This window comes from Cyprinus carpio, chromosome B17 (assembly GCF_018340385.1).
Source record: "Cyprinus carpio isolate SPL01 chromosome B17, ASM1834038v1, whole genome shotgun sequence".
Taxonomy (NCBI): domain Eukaryota; kingdom Metazoa; phylum Chordata; class Actinopteri; order Cypriniformes; family Cyprinidae; genus Cyprinus; species Cyprinus carpio.
In genome coordinates, this window is record NC_056613.1 from 18,905,268 (window position 1) to 18,924,200 (window position 18,933).

At 35.4% G+C, this 18,933-nt stretch overlaps 2 protein-coding genes across 3 annotated transcripts; both read left to right on the forward strand.

Annotated features, from left to right (window-relative positions):
• Positions 1-896: 896 nt before the first annotated feature.
• Positions 897-4,388, forward strand: slc30a1b (solute carrier family 30 member 1b). The gene is made up of 2 exons (XM_042742659.1): positions 897-2,084; positions 3,107-4,388. The coding sequence occupies exons 1-2, from the start codon at positions 1,502-1,504 to the stop codon at positions 3,958-3,960; spliced, it is 1,437 nt and encodes a 478-aa protein (XP_042598593.1). The 5' UTR covers positions 897-1,501; the 3' UTR covers positions 3,961-4,388.
• A 4,068-nt stretch (positions 4,389-8,456) lies between these two features.
• On the forward strand, positions 8,457-18,031 carry LOC109080567 (trifunctional enzyme subunit alpha, mitochondrial-like). Of its 2 annotated transcripts, XM_042742661.1 has the most exons (19): positions 8,457-8,563; positions 10,041-10,132; positions 10,216-10,349; positions 10,461-10,599; positions 10,834-10,953; positions 11,049-11,151; positions 11,607-11,729; positions 12,511-12,629; positions 12,723-12,779; positions 13,090-13,199; positions 13,802-13,935; positions 14,597-14,769; positions 14,852-14,938; positions 15,012-15,152; positions 15,236-15,304; positions 15,405-15,600; positions 16,816-16,930; positions 17,083-17,228; positions 17,344-18,031. In XM_042742661.1, the coding sequence occupies exons 1-19, from the start codon at positions 8,473-8,475 to the stop codon at positions 17,487-17,489; spliced, it is 2,295 nt and encodes a 764-aa protein (XP_042598595.1). In that variant the 5' UTR covers positions 8,457-8,472; the 3' UTR covers positions 17,490-18,031. The 2 variants fall into 2 exon arrangements, with proteins under 2 accessions (XP_042598595.1, XP_042598594.1); XM_042742660.1 differs by lacking the exon at positions 8,457-8,563 and having other exon boundaries at positions 9,988-10,132.
• Positions 18,032-18,933: the final 902 nt, after the last annotated feature.

The following is an 18,933-nucleotide window of genomic DNA, read 5'->3' on the forward strand; positions in this document are numbered from 1 at the left end:
TATCTATCTATCTATCTATCTATCTGTCTGTCTGTCTGTCTGTCTGTCTGGTCTGTCTGTCTGGTCTGTCTGTCTGTCTGTCTGTCTGTCTGTCTGTCTGTCTGGTCTGTCTGTCTGGTCTGTCTGTCTGTCTGTCTGTCTGTCTGTCTGTCTGTCTGTCTGTCTGTCTGTCTGGTCTGTCTGTCTGTCTGTCTGGTCTGTCTGTCTGTCTGGTCTGGTCTGTCTGTCTGTCTGGTCTGTCTGTCTGTCTGTCTGTCTGTCTGTCTGTCTGTCTGTCTGTCTGTCTGTCTGTCTGTCTGTCTGTCTGTCCTGTCTGTCTGTCTGGTCTGTCTGGTCTGTCTGTCGGTCTGTCTGGTCTGTCTGTCTGTCTGTCTGTCTGTCTGTCTGTCTGTCTGTCTGGTCTGTCTGTCTGTCTGTCTATCTATCTATCTGCATTTGGGTCTCTCAGAATTTTGGGTCCAAAAATTAAAAATAGTAATTTCGAACAGAACATGATTAATATTAGAGCAGCTGAGTCCTTAGCCATCTTCAAGAATCGGCTTAAAACACATCTCTTCCATCTTTATTTGACCCTCTAACTTTTTCCCTCACTATTCTAATTCTATTAAAAAAAAAAAAAATTTAACTACCTTTCTAATCTTTTTGTATCCTATCTATTTTTATTTTCATTTATTATACAATTATAAAAAAGACCTCTATCACTAGCTTGCTCTATTCTTTTTCTATTACATCTGTTTTTATTTTTTTTATTATATTATTTAAAAGCCCTTGCGACGTAGACTGTGTTTAATCTAACTGAGACTTGTTATAACACTTATATATCATTGCTCTTTTGTTGTTTTTGATTGCTTCCATTGTCCTCATTTGTAAGTCGCTTTGGATAAAAGCGTCTGCTAAATGACTAAATGTAAATGTAAATGTAATATTACTGCACAATACTGAACTTTCAGGCTTGGTAATCATACTAATGTGACTCAGAATTACAGTCATTAAGTTTATGGCTAATGATAATCTTTCTTTATTACCAATGTAACTAATCTGTGCACACCTGGAGTAATTTCCATCCATTTGCACTGATTGCTATGATGTACATTGTTTGAACGGTCCACTGACCACGTGACTCCAGCGTTCAGTCATTGTCGGCCAATGGGACTGCGCGTCCCCGCTCAGACCGTGTGGAGAACTTTACCGGGTGCAAAGTCTCAAGTTTCGTTTAACTTGTGCTGGAGATTCATGAGCGTCTTTTATTCCATCATCAGTCTATAGCGGCCGGTGTTTCTGTCTAGAAGTATGAATGAATGTTTCGCTGTGCTGAATCTTCTAGTGCGTCGCGCAACTGTCAAATCGTGAGTTACCAATAGCAACAGCGTTTATGCGTTTATTTTCAACATTAATATACTGTTAATGCCATAGACACCTTAAACCGTTTTTGTCACGAAATGTAAATTATTATAAATACTAAAATAATCTAATTAGTTATTTTTTGCCGTTAAAGACAAAAATGTGTTTGGGACAGAATCGGGTGCGTTTGCTGTGTATGCTGTCTTTAACGCTTGTGTTTTTCATTGTTGAAGTTGTGGTAAGCAGGATAACTGCGTCTCTCGCGATGTTGTCAGACTCTTTTCACATGATGTCGGATGTAATAGCTTTGGTAGTGGCTTTAATCGCGGTGAGTTTTGCGGAGACAGCTCGTGCCACAAGTAAAAACACGTATGGATGGATCCGCGCAGAAGTGATGGGAGCGTTAGTGAACGCCGTGTTCTTGACGGCCCTCTGCTTCACTATTGTGTTAGAAGCCGTGGAGCGCTACACGCTGCCTCACGAGATCGAGAATCCGCGCGTGGTCATTTGGGTCGGCGTTGCTGGGCTCCTGGTGAATGTACTTGGTCTTTTCCTGTTCCACGGACACGCGGGGGTTGGTGGGCACGGACACTCTCATGGGGGTCACTCTCAGACTGGACACTCTCATCTTCACAAGACGAATCGCAGAGAGTATGAAAAACCGAAGGCACACGAAGAAGCATACAATCTCATGATAAACAGCAACAGTTCTCAAGGAGACCAAACTTCTGAACTAAAATCAGGTATTTGATTTCAATTACAATTTTATTCATTTGTAAACAATATTATATTAAATGTTTGTTTTTTGATTATTATGTTATTTATAATCTAACACTTGCATATAAATTCAAGATTGTCACATTCTTTGAACACCTGGAAATATTAGGGATTTTAAAAATTGTTATTTTTACACCTTTGGAATAAAAAAAATGGAAATTCTTAAAATCATATTTTAAAAAAAGTCCTGTTCCCACAGTCCTGGAAACCGTTGGAATATCAGGGAATGTCAAAAAAACTTAAAAAAAAAAAAAAATTCTTAATTTCTATAGTCAACTATTTTTTGTTGTTTGTATTTCTTCTAGAAATTGGTATTTCTGGTTTTCGCACGAACAGAAAAGTAATGAGAATAACATGGAAATTCAGAAACCCCTGTCTTAAAAGTCATGGAATATAAGGGAATTTCAAAAGTGTGATTTCCAAGCCTGGAATAGTCATCAGAATTAATAAAATCGTAAAACGATCATGGAAATGTCTGTAGTCAGCATACGTTTTGCACTGTATTTTACAGTACATGTACTTGCAGTGTACTTACTTAAGAAAGTACTGTAATACAAGGTAACTACATGGAATAGGGTTAGGTTTGGGGTTAGTATCTAGGTATTGTAATTACTATAATAAGTACATAGTATGTACATGACATGAGTACATAGTATGTTATTTTGCAGTTAGCATTTCTTCAGCTAGAAATTGGTATCCAGTCAAAAACATGGAAATTCAGAAAGTGTGGAACGGTGTCTTAACAGTCAACTCAGTTTTCTGTGATGAATATTTCTTCTGCTTATTACCTCTTTTAGTGCAAAAATTCTATAATATTAGTATTTTTTAAAAAATAAGATTTATTTTTTTTTTTTCAAAAAGTGTTAAAACCCTGGAAGAAGTTTGAAGAAATAGCTTGGCCATAAAACAACCTATTGAAAAACATGTATAATTAAAAACAATGTTTTCTTCATCTTTATTTTTCTGCTCGTTTTGCTGACTTTTCCAGACAGCCTAAACATCAAAATCACTGCTAAGGGCTCGTTGGAGGACTTGGATCACAGTTCTGAGTCGGCCTCCCAGATGAACATGCGTGGGGTGTTCCTGCACGTGCTCGGTGATGCGTTAGGCTCTGTCATTGTGGTAGTCAACGCTTTGATCTTCACTTTTGTGTGGACACCATGCCACAGCGACACAGTCTGTTTCAACCCCTGCCGTAGCAGCCACTTGACTGAACACCAACATGTTAATACCACAGTCCTGAGCATATCCAAAACACCCGACAGGATGCCCAGAACTGTGTCTGTGGCCGGACCATGCTGGGTGCTTTACCTGGACCCAACTTTATGTCTAATAATGGTGTGTATTTTGCTCTACACAACATTCCCTCTCCTAAAGGAGTCGGCTCTGATTCTCCTACAAACAGTCCCCAAACAGATCGATATGCACAAGCTGAATGGGAAGCTAAGGAGCTTGGATGGAGTTAAGGCCGTTCATGACCTGCATATCTGGCAGCTGGCTGGGTCTCGCATTATTGCAACCGCTCACATCAAATGCACGGATCCAGCTTCTTACATGGACATTGCCAAACGCATTAAAGACATCTTCCACGATGAAGGCATCCATGCTACTACCGTTCAGCCAGAATTTTCTCCCATTTCTGAAGGATCTGGTGACTCTCAGTGTGAGCTTTCCTGTCGAAGTCAATGCAAACCCAAGCTATGTTGTAATCCGACTAAGAGGGCTAAGCCAGAGTCGGAGTTGACTAAGAGTGAAGAAGAGTCCTGCAGGCACACTGTAGGATGGGCTGATCGGAAAGAAGTGGAGGATACTGTACATACGGAGATGGAATCAACGGTTTAGGTCAAGAAGGACATTATATTGCATGAGTTGCACATGTCCAGTTGCTCATAGCTGATTGTTGCAGGAAAAATTAGGGCAATTGTCTGGACTACTTCAAATCTGCTTATTGCAGAAGTATGTCTTTTAGAGAGCTGGGTTTGTTAAACCCAACAACATTCATCAGTTCATGCTGTGTTCTGTATATAATCCTGATATATAAAAAAATGAAAACAACTTTATTCATATTATGTTTATTGGTTCTTATTGATATCTAGATAGATAGGTAATTATAGGTCACTATACGTATAGTACAAATGACTCTTTCGAATCTGCTTATTGCAGAAGTATGTTTGAGAGAGTTGGGTTTGTTAAACCCAACAACATTAGATTTAATGCTGTGTTCAATATGTAAACCTGTTATATAAAAACTGAATGCAAATTTATCCATATTTTGTATGTTGTTTCTTATTGATCGCTATATATATAGATATTAAAGGTCACTTTACATATTAAAAATAAAGACATTGATGCATATAGTTATGATTCAAGAATGTGCAAATTCATGTTGTATTAGGTTTTTTCTTTTTAATGAAACTATCATACACTTTTGCAAACAGATGCAGGCATACATGTCCAACAATGAGAAAAAAATTCTACAATATTTTATCAAATTTTGGCATTGTAAGCATTTTTTAATTCAATATTTTTGTGGTTTATTTCAAATATATTAAATAATATTCAAATATATAATGTTTATTTATTGAAAACATTTATTACAGTTATTAAAAAAAAAAAAAGCATTTCTCATTTTTCTGCTTCGATTCTCTTTTTAAAGGGATAGTAAGCCTAAAAATTCAAATTTGAATGATATTAAAAAATGAATGGGTGCCGTCAGAATGAGAGTTAAAATAGCTGCTGAATTATCCAACACACTGCTTTCTCCAGTGAAAAAGTCATCTCGTCTATGTCAGGAGAGAAATATGCACAGATCAAGTACTGTTTACAAGAGCAAACTGTTCTAAACAGTTCTGAACAAATATGCAGTACATTTTGATGTGAGAACACAACTGGGGATTGATGGATGTTCACCGGAGGAAGTATTATGGATAATCAACTGGTATTTTGGTCAAAGATTTTTCAATTTAAACACCTTAATGATGGATTTGTTTCTTACAAACATACAGCTTTTAATGTCACAAAATGTTAATTTATGGACTAGAGTTGTGTGGATTTTTGTGATGTTTTTCTATCATTCTGACGGCACCCATTCTCTGCAACTAATCCATTAGTGAGCAAGTGATGTAAAACTACACACTCCAAAAATCTTTTTTTGATAAAAAAAAAAAAAAAAAAACCTTTAATAACCTAAGGTTGGTCATTTTTCAGTTTTTTATGTTTGGGCAAACTATTCCTTTAAGATATGCTACAGTTTATTATTTAAAATATACATGATTATTATAGAACACGTCTTTTTAGTCACGCTGCAAAAGGAACCTAATATTCTATTATTTGGTGTATGAGCCATCCAGCTGATTTAAACATGAGATGCAGCAGTAAGTGGTGTCCTCTCACACAGAAAGACAGCTTGCTCCTTGCACAGCTGTACAAACAGATCATGTCTTTAATGGACCTTGGAACCAACTGCACTCATATGAAAGCACATGAATACTGAGATAAGTCTTGAGTGACTATAAGTTGAATTCTTTAAATAGATTTCTACTCTTGCATGGCCATGTGGAGGATCAGGGGATGTTTGTTATGAAACAACAGTATTGGGATAAGGGTGGGGAGCACTTAATGAGGGCAGTGTGATGCAATCAGTAAAGCAGTGTATAGGGCCCTGTTTCAGAACAATGGAGAATTGTTCTTATTCAGTCATTGCATAGTCTTCAAATGAATCCTCTAGGATAAGAGACCCGATGTGTGTCTACTACTGTAACAATTAATAATTGATTGACAGCTATTGACAGTTATGCAGCAATCAGTGTGCTGTTTGCATTGCTGTAAATCTCTAAGGAGATTTTTTTGCTTCTTAAGCAGGTTAAATGTGGAAAGGTTCACTTGAACCTGTTGACTGTTGAACTGAGAGTATGGGGAAGGGGCTGGGGATGACCGAGTTTATCATGTGAGAATGGTCCCGAGTTTAGATGGAACTCATTGTGAAAGTACAAGCCTTACAATGAGACCACTGTAACATGCAAGAACAAAATATAAAGAACACAACCTTTTGCCTGATTAGTACAATAGTGCTTCATTATTGATATTACTTTCCGGTAAACACATGACATACCAGCTACATGATTTATTCATACTTTTTAGTCATTTCACTTTCCTTTTACTTACTAAAGGCTCATTCACAGCAAGGTCATTAACCGTAATAATAGCAATAAAGAAATCTTTGTAAATCTAAAACAATAGCTGAATCCACACCACAGCACAGTGGAACGATATTATTATTAAAATGTCTTTCAAAATGAAGGATACAAATGTTGACAGCCAATCATAATCCATCCTGCTTTAAAGAGCTTGAGGAGGACACAACTGCAGCACATGCTTATAATAAACAGAATATTGTCTTGTGTTAGTGCTAATATAGTTATAGTTATCTTTGTAGTGATTGTCCATGGTGTGAGTGGGGCTTAGTTGGTATTAATGCAAAAGCGCAAATTACTATCACATTAACAGCTCACAACAATATCGTTCCCAAGTATTAGTAATATTTTGATAATTTTGATTTATTGGCAATGTTGTAATCCCTTGCAATCACGATCACCAAAGACTTCATTCCTAAATAGGCCTACATAAATAAGTGATCTCACCCAAAACTGATTTATATGGATTATTTTATGGTGCTTTTACATGAAACATTGAAACTACAAATTTTAGTCACTAATAACTTGCATTGTATAGACCTACATTGCCAAAATATTTACTAAAAATCTTTTTTTGTGTACTGCAGAAGAAAGGATGTCGTTGGGGAGATTATTATGAGTTTTAATTTGGGGTGAACTATAACTTTAAGAAGCATTAGTTACAACATAAGAAATATAGCAAAGACACAATAAAGACGAGTGCGGGAAATAAATACAGACTGTACTAACAATAGGTGGAGTAAATTATAAAGTTAGTGTAATTACTAATGGCCCACCCACGCACTGTGTCTAACAGAGATAATGTTATTGCGTGTTTGCCATCTTGTGGATGAACATTACATTGCAGGCTTTCAAGTAATTGCGGGGATATTATTAGTTATCAGGGTAATTAGTTGACTAAAGCAAACTACATCCATTAAAAAAAAAAAAACTTGAAATAAATAAAAGTTATCTGAAATAAAATATAACAAAAATTAAAATGATTTTATTACAGCTAGTTGCCAAGTCAAGATTTTTCTTGTCATTTTGTTGATGTACCTAACTAAAATAAAACTGAAATAAAAATAAAATTAGAAATTAAAACATAAATATTTAACAGAAAATTCATTCAAAATACTAATTAAAACTAATGTCTCAATGAAACTATGCATTAAATGATCATAAATGCACAAAGTCATATGAATGTAGATATATAAACTGGGGGTCCCTCTGTTGCAGATTTATTTTTTCCTAAAGTGATGCAATATTATATTTTCAGCATAACTTATTGAGTAAAAAGTTTAAAGTGAAATGCAAATGAATTTCAAATGTATTAGTTATAAATGTCCCTGTTTTGCTTTATCCATATGATTTGAGAAGCTAATTGAATTAGTATAACCTAACTTAATTTAAATTATATAGTATATCCACCCACACCTCCATTTCCCTAACCCTTGAAAATTGTATGTGTGTGTGTGTGTGTATATATATATATATATATATATATATATATATATATATATATATATATATATATAGAGTGCTGTCAAATGATTAATCATGATTAATCACATCCAAAATAAAAATTTTTGTTTACATAATATATGAGTGTATGCTGTGTATATTTATTATGTATATATAATTACAAACACATGCATGTATACATTTAAGAAAAATATGTTATGTTTATATATTAAATATATTTATATATAATATAAAATATAAGAATATAAATATATAAATGTATATACATGTTAATATTTTCAAAATATTTACTGCATGTGTATGTATTTATATATACATAATAAATATACACAGTACACAAACATATACATTCTTATATTCATTTTATTAATTTTAATATTATCCAGCAGTGAAAAGAACTACTTAAAATGTCACTATATATATATATATATATATAATGCTATATATATATATATATATATATAGATTTAAGTGAAAAAACAACACAACACAAACACACAACATATACACAACATATATATATATATATATATATATATATATATATATATATAAATATATATATATATATATATATATATATATATATATATATATATATAACAAGTATAGAGTGATCAGCAGGTCTGTAGTCAAATGCGTTTCCTCCTCCAGTCTTCCGCCTGCTGTCTGTCATTACACACATTGACCTCCAAACATGGCCGGCGTACGAGCCCTCGGTTCCCTCTCCAGACTCACAACCAGAAGATATAACCTTACCATGTTTCCAGGTACTTCACACACCCACAATCTTGTCTTACATTTCTTTACATCGCTATCGTATTTCGCTTTGACACTTGCATAAATAAACCACTTCGAAGAGTCAAGTCTCTCAGTCACACTCCACTGTAGTAGCTTAGCTCAGCTGCTAATGAACTCAAGGTCTAGTGATGAATGTTTTGTGTCTGTATAAGTTTCGCGCTCGTGCAGTTTGCATTGTAATAACGGTGTGCGCGACGAAAGGCTAGCGTTTATAAATGCCGTTTTTATTTTATTAACAGTTTAGTTAGCGCACTGGCGTGCAGTTTCCATTCATATTGCTAATACTGGCCATTATCTGTTAATGCATGACAAAACGAATAAATATAAATGTATAAATATCCATATACATGTATATAACTTGTTTAATATGGAGTCGTTCCCTCTGCCATTGAAAACTAGTGTAATCGGGGTTGTTTTGAAGAGACCTGCTACTTGGTTTCTAATACATAATATTAAAATCATTGTTAAATTATGACTAATAAGTCAGAATTGTTTACAGAGACACTTTGCAAGCAGTTCATAATGTTATTATAATCATTGGGAAGTGCATGACATTATCATTGTGATTGTAGTGTAGGTGAAAGGGAAACTAGGTTAAAGTTCATCTGTGACTGTACTGCTGGAGTAATGTCCTCTACAGGACGGTCTGCATTCTTCTGTGTTATTTATCATCACTGACTTTCACCTTCTCCTGGCTTGACCCTCACTGCTTAGAGGTGTTTATATTTGGTATTATGACTTCTGAGACCCTTCCGTGATTTTTCCCTGCGCATATTCATCACTATTAACTTTTTTTTTTTCATCCAATAAAGGTGTCACCAGACGGACCTTTCTCTTATTATATGAAAAATAAAATCATACAATATAAAAAAAAAAATAAAAAAATAAAATGAAAGTGAATATAATATATACATACATATGGATAAAAGATGAGATCATACATGCATCATACATATATACACAGAAAGCACATCAAAACATTCTTAATCTGACCTCTTTAATGTTTCAAATAAAGTTTAAAAATGTAAGATATAAAGTTAATAAAAGTAAATAAATCAAAAAACTTAATCATACTCAATTAAACACAGTAATAAAATTATATGAACTTACATATAATACAAATACCTAGTGGTTTGAAGGATTGTGGTAAAGATTGATAAATATTTAAGTTGACAGTTAATTAGTATTTTAGGGCTGCACTGTGAGTATTTCAGTGTCATTTAATAATTCTTGTTCTTTAATATGCATGACAAGATTTTTTTGTATGCAGGTTATAGTTACACTAAATTAGATTTTTTCTTTCAATCATGATGAAAATGTATGATGTCATTTTTGCTCAGAAATGATCAAACAAACAGAACACTTGTGTGTGTGTGTGTGTATGTATATGTATACACTTAACATTTATTTTGTGTTTTTTATAATCTCAGTTATTTCATGTATTCATTGTTTTTTCATTATCATGTCTTTTGGATGTTTCCTCAGCTCGTACGCATGTGAACTATGAGATCAAGGGAGATGTCGCTGTGATCCGTATGAATGACCCCAGTGCACGGGTAATAATTATCTCCTCAAAACCATGCATTTATGCATTCAGATGATATTATAATCTGTCACTATGTGTTTTTGTGGGGTCTAGGTCAACACGCTGTCTGTTCAAATGCAAAGGGAGATGACAGAAGTTATGGATGAGGTTTGGGGAAACAGTGCAGTCCAGAGCGTTGTTCTCATCTCATCCAAACCCGGCAGCTTCATTGCAGGGGCAGACCTTAAGTTAGTATCAGGATTCATAATATGTTTATAAGCTCACTTTTCTTAATAAATATGACAAAAAATGCTGATATCTTGCCTGTTTTGTTTTTTTTAACTGTACCATGTATTTAGCATGATTCAGGCCTGTACAACTGCAGAGGAGGTCACTTTGCTTTCTCAAGAGGGCCAGAAGATGTTTGAGAAGATTGAGAAGTCTCCTAAGCCTATCGTCGCTGCCATTAATGGATCATGCCTTGGTGGAGGATTTGAGGTATTATTGGATTTGTGTGTATTTGTAGTCATTTTCTTCTTCCACATGGAAGTTGGACCTAATTTTTAGAAATTTTCTATAGATTGTTTTATCATGTATTGATGATTATTAGTTTTACAAACAATACATTAGATAACTGAGAAGCAAACAACCTAAATTCAGCACTAAAATTGAGTTAGCATTTACTTCTACAGGAAAAATACGGTGTTGATATTATGTATTTTGTCTTTGTAGTTTGCCATTGCCTGTCAGTACAGAATAGCCACCAAGAGTAAGAAGACGGTTCTGGGCTGCCCTGAGGTCATGCTCGGCCTTCTGCCTGGAGCTGGAGGAACACAGAGACTGCCCAAAATGGTCAGTAATATGCCATCATCACATTTAGTAATGATTCTCTTGATTGATTCTTCACAACTCGAGTCTGATTGTTTTTGCACATTTGTTTTATACAGCTTGGTCTTCCCAGTGCCTTTGATGTGGTGCTAACAGGAAGGAGCATCCGTCCAGATAAAGCCAAGAAAATGGGACTGGTTCACCAGCTGGTGGATACTCTTGGTAAAACCATTTCTGTATATGTGTATGTAAAATGTAATTATAGTAATTAACAATGCAGTTGTGTATGTTAAACAGTAATATTGTGAAATATTATTATAATTTAAATGAACCTTTTTCTGTTTGAATAAAGTTAATTTTTTTCTTCAGTGTCACATGATCATTCAGAAATCATTCTAATATGCTTATTTAGTGCTATATATTAATATATTAAGATAAATATTGATGTTTACATATATATATATATATATATATATATATATATATATATATATATATATAATTTTGTATTTTTTTTTTTATAAATAGAAGGATCAAAAAGAACAGTATTTATTTGACATACATGTTTTTGTGTAAGCATTAAAGTCTTTCCTGTAACTTTTGATTTATTTATTACATCCTTGCTGAATGAAAGTATTAATTTATAAAAAAAAAAAAAAAAAAAAAAAACCAAACAGGACCTGGATTGAAGAGTCCAGAGGAGAGGACCATTGAATACTTGGAGGAAGTAGCTGTGGAGGCTGCCAGAGGACTTGCTAAGAAGCAAATCCCACTTACCAAAGAAAAGGGCTTGATGCAGAGTAAGTGTTTGCAATAGTCAAACTAAATGTCAATTATATGTCTAAAATAATTTCAAAACTACAATTTAATTAGGCGTTTACGTAGTTGAGATTAAAACTGTTAATCATTTGCAAGATTAAAGGGATACTCTGAAATGAAAATGTTGTCATTAATCGCTTACCCCCATGTCGTTCCAAACCTGTAAAAGCTCTGTTCGTTTTCGGTACACAATTTAAGATATTTTGGATGAAAACCAGGAGGCTTGAGACTGTCCCATAGACTGCCAAATAAATTACAGTGTCAAGGTCCATAAAAGGTATGAAAGTTGTTGTCAGAATACTCCATCTGTCATCAGACGCTCAATCTGGGTTATATGAAGCGACAGGAACACTTTTTGTAATCGAAGAAAACAAAAATAATGACTTTATTCAACAATTCCTTTGTCAGCGGTCTCCTCTGTGTCACTTCATATCACTGCATGCTGCGTATGCACACAGATTGCACGTCTGATGGCAGATGGAGTATTCTGACAACGACTTTCATACCTTTTATGGACCTTGACACTGTTATTTTATTTGGCAGTCTATAGGACAGTCACAGGTCTCCCAGTTTTCATCCAAAATATCTTAAATTGTGTTCTGAAGGTGAACGGAGCTTTAGCGGGTTTGGAATGACATGGGGATAAGTGATTAATGACAAAATGTTTATTTTGGGGTGGAGTAACCCTATAAGACTATTGCCTTTATACACCATAATTTTGCTTTATCCCTGAAATTCATATATCTAATTATTTCTTTGCAGAAATTCAAGACTACGTCATGAGTTACCCGTTTGTGAGACAGCAGATCTACAATACAGTTCAGAAGAAAGTCATGAAACAGACCAAGGGACTGTACCCTGCCCCACTGAAAATAATTGAAGTATGATATTTGTTATTCTGTGCTCAGTGGTGATGTGTTATCATAAATTATGGTAGAAATAGAAATGTATGTTCTGCTTGTTTTCTGTTTCAGTGTGTGAAGGCTGGTCTAGAGCAGGGCCCGACTGCAGGTTACCTGGCTGAGTCACAGGTGCTGTGAAAGTGTTTAAACTATTTACCCTACAGTAAACCCCAATCTTGCGACACTTCATTTAATGAACAATATCTCATGAATTATTGCACTTGAGTACACATCTCTTGCTTTTTTCCCCTTAAAACCTCACTCGCATTTCTGACCAGGTGTATTTTTCAGGAGGATTTTGAACTTTGCAACTGAAAGCGTGCTGAATTATCTGTCAGGTCTCATTTAATGATAATTTTGGGTTAATGCAGGCTGTGGTTAAAATGAAAGACAATGTATAGTATTAACATTTAATATGCCCTCTTTATCTCCATTTCAGAATTTTGGCAAGTTAGCCATGACCCCTGAGTCTAAAGCACTTATTGGCCTTTACCACGGTCAGGTCACATGCAAGAAGAATCGATTTGGAACCCCTGAAAAGGAAGTAAAGTATGTATATTCTTACTCTATTATCATGTGTAAATTTATAAGGTAGATTGACAGTTGCTGCATGACTTAATTTATAATGCAGCTACTTAAAGCCGCAGTCTGTAACTGTTTTTGGTTAAAAATGATCCAAAATCAATTTTTGAGTAGGTACATAACCAGCCAGTGTTTAAAACTATCTCCTTACTTTAGCCCAATTCACAACAGTAAGCTTATAATAATGTTTTCTAATTGGAGTGATACTGGTAGGTTTTCGTGGGAAATTTCGAGCATGGCGCTGCGTCATTACGTCACGTCTGTAAGCATAAAGTAGTAGTCCTGGCTTGTAGGACAGGCTAGTAGATGACAATATCCAGTGAAAATTCTTATTTGGGTCATATATTCCAAGATGTAGGCTAGAATCTGTGATTCCGAAGAACAGGATCCGTGCTGGAGCCGTGCCGACACACAACCCACATAAAGAAAATAATTCTGCGAATAACTGCAATTGCAGGTTTCAAACAGAGATGGCGACAAAGAGGCAAAACTTACAGACTGCGGCTTTAATGATTTATCTTTATTGCTTGTAAAATAGTAATGAATTTTTCTTGATTTTCTGTTTGTAGAGCACTTGCTGTTTTGGGAGCAGGACTGATGGGTGCTGGCATTGCTCAAGTGTCTGTAGATAAAGGCATTCACACCATTCTTAAGGACACTACACTGGAGGGACTCAGTCGTGGAGAACAGCAAGTCTATAAAGCTTTCATTAATAAATCAATATAACACCTGAATAAATTATGTAATTGCTGAATAAATTACCCTCATGTCGTTCCAAACCCGTAAGACCTTCATTCATCTTCAGAACTCAAATTAAGATATTTTTGATGAAATCTGAGAACTTTCTGCCCCACCATAGACAGCAATGTAACTGAAACATTCAAGGCCCAGAAAGGTAGTAAGGACATTGACTGTGTTTACACGGACATCGGTAATCTAATTATTTACCATATTCGAAATAAGACATATTATAATTAAGGTGTTTGCATGAGTTGCTTTTAGAATATTCCTTTCATGTTCCTGTTTTACATGTTATAGTACATAAAACCATTAATGGCACACATCATTACATCCCCACGCGACACCATCCGATGTCCCCTCCAGAATTTCACATATAAACATATAGTTTGTCTTCGTTATTATGCCATAAACAGTTTTGGATGTTTAATTTTTAATTTACAGAAAGCTTCAAGTGCAGTTAATTATTTGTCATGCTATACGTGCAAACAGACGACTACGATACTCCACGTCTTAATTCTTAATAAAATTAAATGTTTCATTTTATTTATTTTATTCTGTTTTCATGTTTTATTTGATATTTTTAATTAGATGTATTTAATTGCGTTAATTTTCATTTATTTTCAGGCTAAATGACAAGACTAAAAAGAAGAGTATAACAACATTTGAAAGGGACAGTTTTCTCTCCAACCTAACTGGACAGCTTGACTACAATGGCTTTAATAAAGCTGACATGGTCATTGAAGCTGTTTTTGAGGACCTGAGCATCAAACACAAAGTCCTAAAAGAAGTTGAAGCAGTAAGTTAATATCTAACAAGACAGCGATTTCAAATTCTCCTAAATACTAAAGCTTTGACGATACCATATTTTCTCATTCCAGGTGATTCCTCCACACTGTATATTTGCTACCAACACATCTGCTTTACCAATCAAAGATATTGCAGCTGTCAGCAAGCGACCTGAAAAGGTAAGAAACTTGAGTTCTTGACCATCATGTGACGTTTAGAGACGATCTGGAACATGTTACTGTTTTGTTTCAGGTGATTGGAATGCACTACTTTTCTCCAGTCGATAAGATGCAGCTACTGGAGATCATCACCACTGATAAAACCTCCAAGGACACAACAGCCTCAGCGGTGGCGGTCGGCCTGAAGCAAGGCAAAGTCATTATCGTCGTTGGGGTGAGACATAGATTTTCAAAATGTGTATTTTATGGTCTGTTATCCAATGTTTTTGAATAACAAATTGCAATATTTGTCTTCAGGACGGACCAGGTTTCTACACCACCAGATGTTTAGCTCCCATGTTGGCTGAGGCAGTGCGTGTATTGCAGGTTTGTGTATTTCCTTCTGCTGTAAAAATGTTATACATAATGATGACACTCTTGATTGTAACATGCCTAATATGCAGATCTTTGTATTTTCTACATACAGGAAGGTGTCGACCCCAAGAAGCTGGATTCCCTGACCACAGGCTTTGGCTTCCCTGTTGGGGCTGCAACCCTGGCTGATGAGGTGGGCATTGATGTGGCAGCTCATGTGGCTGAAGACCTCGGCAAGGCCTTCGGCTCCAGATTTGGAGGGGGAAATATCGAGTTTTTGAAGAGCATGGTGGACAAGGGATTTAAAGGTACGTTCTTTAGCTTAAAGGGTTAATCCACCCCAAATAGAAAATTTTGTCATTAATCTCTTACCCCCATGTCGTTCCAAACCTATAAAAGCTTTGTTCGTCTTCGGAACACAATTTAAGATATTTTGGATGAAAACCGGGAGGCTTGTGACTGTCCCATTGACTGCCAAGTAACTTACACTGTCAAGGTCCAGAAAAGTATGAGAGACATCGTCAAAATAGTCCATCTGCCATCAGCGATTCAACCATAACTTTACGAAGCTACGAGAATACTTTTTGTGCGCAAAGAAGATTTATTCAACAATTTATCTTCTCCGCGTTACGTTAAGTCATGCCACTCAGTGGCCATCTTTGAAACACCTCTTGGGCATCCAAGTACAACTCCTATCTCTTTGAACGGAGAAACATCAAATTCTACAAAACTGTTCACTAGACTTGCAATTTAATTCCAGATTTGAAATCACCAAAGAAATCTGATAACAACTGTGTCATAAATGTTGTTAATTTTGCTCAAATAACGTTATAAAAAGCTTATTTTTCAGGCTAGATCTGCCAGTGCGCATGCACAGTCCTGAGCGCACTTCACATAAATAACACTTTTTCCATATCAACCGGACGCTTCTAACGGCAGCTGCAGAGATTCGCTGACTTTACCGATTACCGATTGGCTCCTTCATTTAGAAGGCGGGGCTTCCTGCGATTGCGCGGCCATATTTTGAGCGTTGCATTTTTCCCCATTCAAAACTATACGAGTGACATGTCTTGGGTATTCTATAGTCTTTGACGCAAATTGCGTACGCTCTTCTGTGTCAGCGGCACCACATGGATACACAATTTTCATTCAAATTAAAGCGAATAATAAATATAAAAAATAAATAAATAAATTACGCTTTGATTTGAATGAAAACAGCACATCCGTGTGTTGTGGCTGACACAGAACAGCATACGCAGTTTGCGTTTAGTGGATGCTCTCCAAAATGGTGCTACGGAGATGAATCGTTGAATAAAAATTGTTATTTTTATTTTCTTTGCACACAAAAAGTGTTCTCGTAGCTTTGTAAAGTTACGGTTGAACAACTGATGTCACATGTAATTAATGACAGTTTTCATTTTTGGGTGAACTATCCCTTTAAGGCTTAATCTTTAGTGGCCTTTAGTGACCTTAACATGTTTGGTATAATTTGTCATAAATATTTCTTCTCAATTCGCAATTAGGCCGTAAATCAGGTAAGGGCTGCTACATCTACCAGCCTGGACTTAAACGCAGGGATGTGAACACAGAAGCTCTGGAGATTTTGGAATCATACAAGCTGACCCCAAACGCTGCTATGTAAGTTGTTCAGACTCTTTAGTTTCAGTTCATAAAGTAACATTTTATCAGGACAGATGCAGTGTTATTGTTCTGTAGTAGGGTAATTCAGCATTTTTCATCCAAGAAGGACATTTTTTGTCATCACTGTGGCTTTCTGTCTCTCCACCCAGATCTTCAGACTCTGATATCCAGTACAGGTTGGTGTCCCGTTTTGTGAATGAGGCTGTTCTGTGTTTGCAAGAGGGAATCCTTGCCAATCCAGTGGAGGGTGACATTGGGGCCGTGTTCGGTCTCGGCTTTCCACCTTGCCTTGGAGGTGAGAGTCCAAAGTCTAGATTTACTTTGATTTGAACTTATCCTTAAACTGTACAAGAAATCGTAATGGATAATGTGCATTCAGTCCCAACATGATGTTAATTATCTAATTGCAGGACCCTTCAGGTTTGTGGACAGCTTTGGTGCAGACAAACTTGTGGAGAAGATGAGAAAGTTTGAGGAGGTCTTTGGGAACCAGTTTACGCCTTGTCAGCTGCTGCTCGATCACGCCAAGGATCCGAGCAAGAAATTTCACAAGTGACTTTAGCCGTCATGTGCCATTACTACTTCTTTGAAGTTTCAGAGATTTACATGAAAAACAAGCAATCGCGATTGTGCACTTAAAGCGAGAATACAGAATGTGAAGGGCCCTTTTTGTTCCCTAAAATGGACATAATACATTACAATATGAAAAATCAATTTTCCCGTAAGATGCCATGTGCATGACTAATATTCAGGTAGACTTTGGCCAAGCGTTAGCCATTTACTGAATCAAATGAATTCGTTTATGAGTTGTTTTTGTATATTAATGAACTCTTTAGGTGAAATTGTTTTCTAATGATTGTGTACAGACTGTACAGGCAGAGACATCAGGTGCATTCCAGTACAGCCCAGATGTCAAAATCAAAACCTAATGCTCTTCCTCATGCTTTCTAGGATATAGTACAAAAGCACTTGTCTGTAAAATAACTTTTAATTTCAGTGAGTTTTGTTGCTAAATCTGTCTCTCTGGACATAGAACATGGCCTACGTTCATATTTCATTTATTCGGTGAATTAAATGAAATGCTCAAGTCTTCTGTGATTATGGTGTTTTTATTGATCCCCTGTGGTTTTTACAGATGGGACAGTTTAGGTAATTTCAAACAGGGTGATAATCTGTTAACTAGCTACTGTACTAAAAATGTCTATGAAACATACATTACATTTTATAATGACAAACTTGATTAAAATGATTAAAAACAGGATGCATGTTTAAATTGAAATGAACTATAGCTGTAAAGCATCTTTATAGTAACTTGAATAGGACAGCAGAAAACGGTATAAGGACATTTCATTTAGATCATTAATGTAGCATAATATGTCCTTGTCTTTTGTACAGACCTGCTGGAGTGCAATCAAACTAAATTGAGTGGAAAGGTCAATGTTATTGATATGAGCTTTTTCTTATAAAGAGAAATCAGGGTCTCCAGCAGGGGGCGCTCGCTGGCTCAGTAACAAATAAATAAATGAAATGTACACCTGATCCGGTGTAATTTGCTAATTAAATGAAGAAATCAACTTGTTTATTTTGTGACAATCACCAGCTGACTACATTATTCCACTTATCGCACTGATATTTGAAATAAATACATTTATGGACCAGTCTTATTTACGTATCATTTATATACTAGTATAGTATTTCTTAATATTTTAAAATACTTTTTATTTTTTCATTTTAGTTTTAGTTTAAATGGTATTTTACAGTTTTTTGTTAACAACATTATTGATTTTATTAAGGAAATTGTACATTACAAAAATGGTTTTAGCTACAACATTATTTCATGTATACAATATCATTACAATATTACAATATCTTTTTATTACCTACATCCTTCAATGGCGTGTATCAGAAAAGTGCCAGTTGTCTATTTAGCTTACGTTCAAATGGCAAGAGAAAAGCGCAAACTGATTTATGAAAGAAATTAAATTGCACCTGTAATTTAG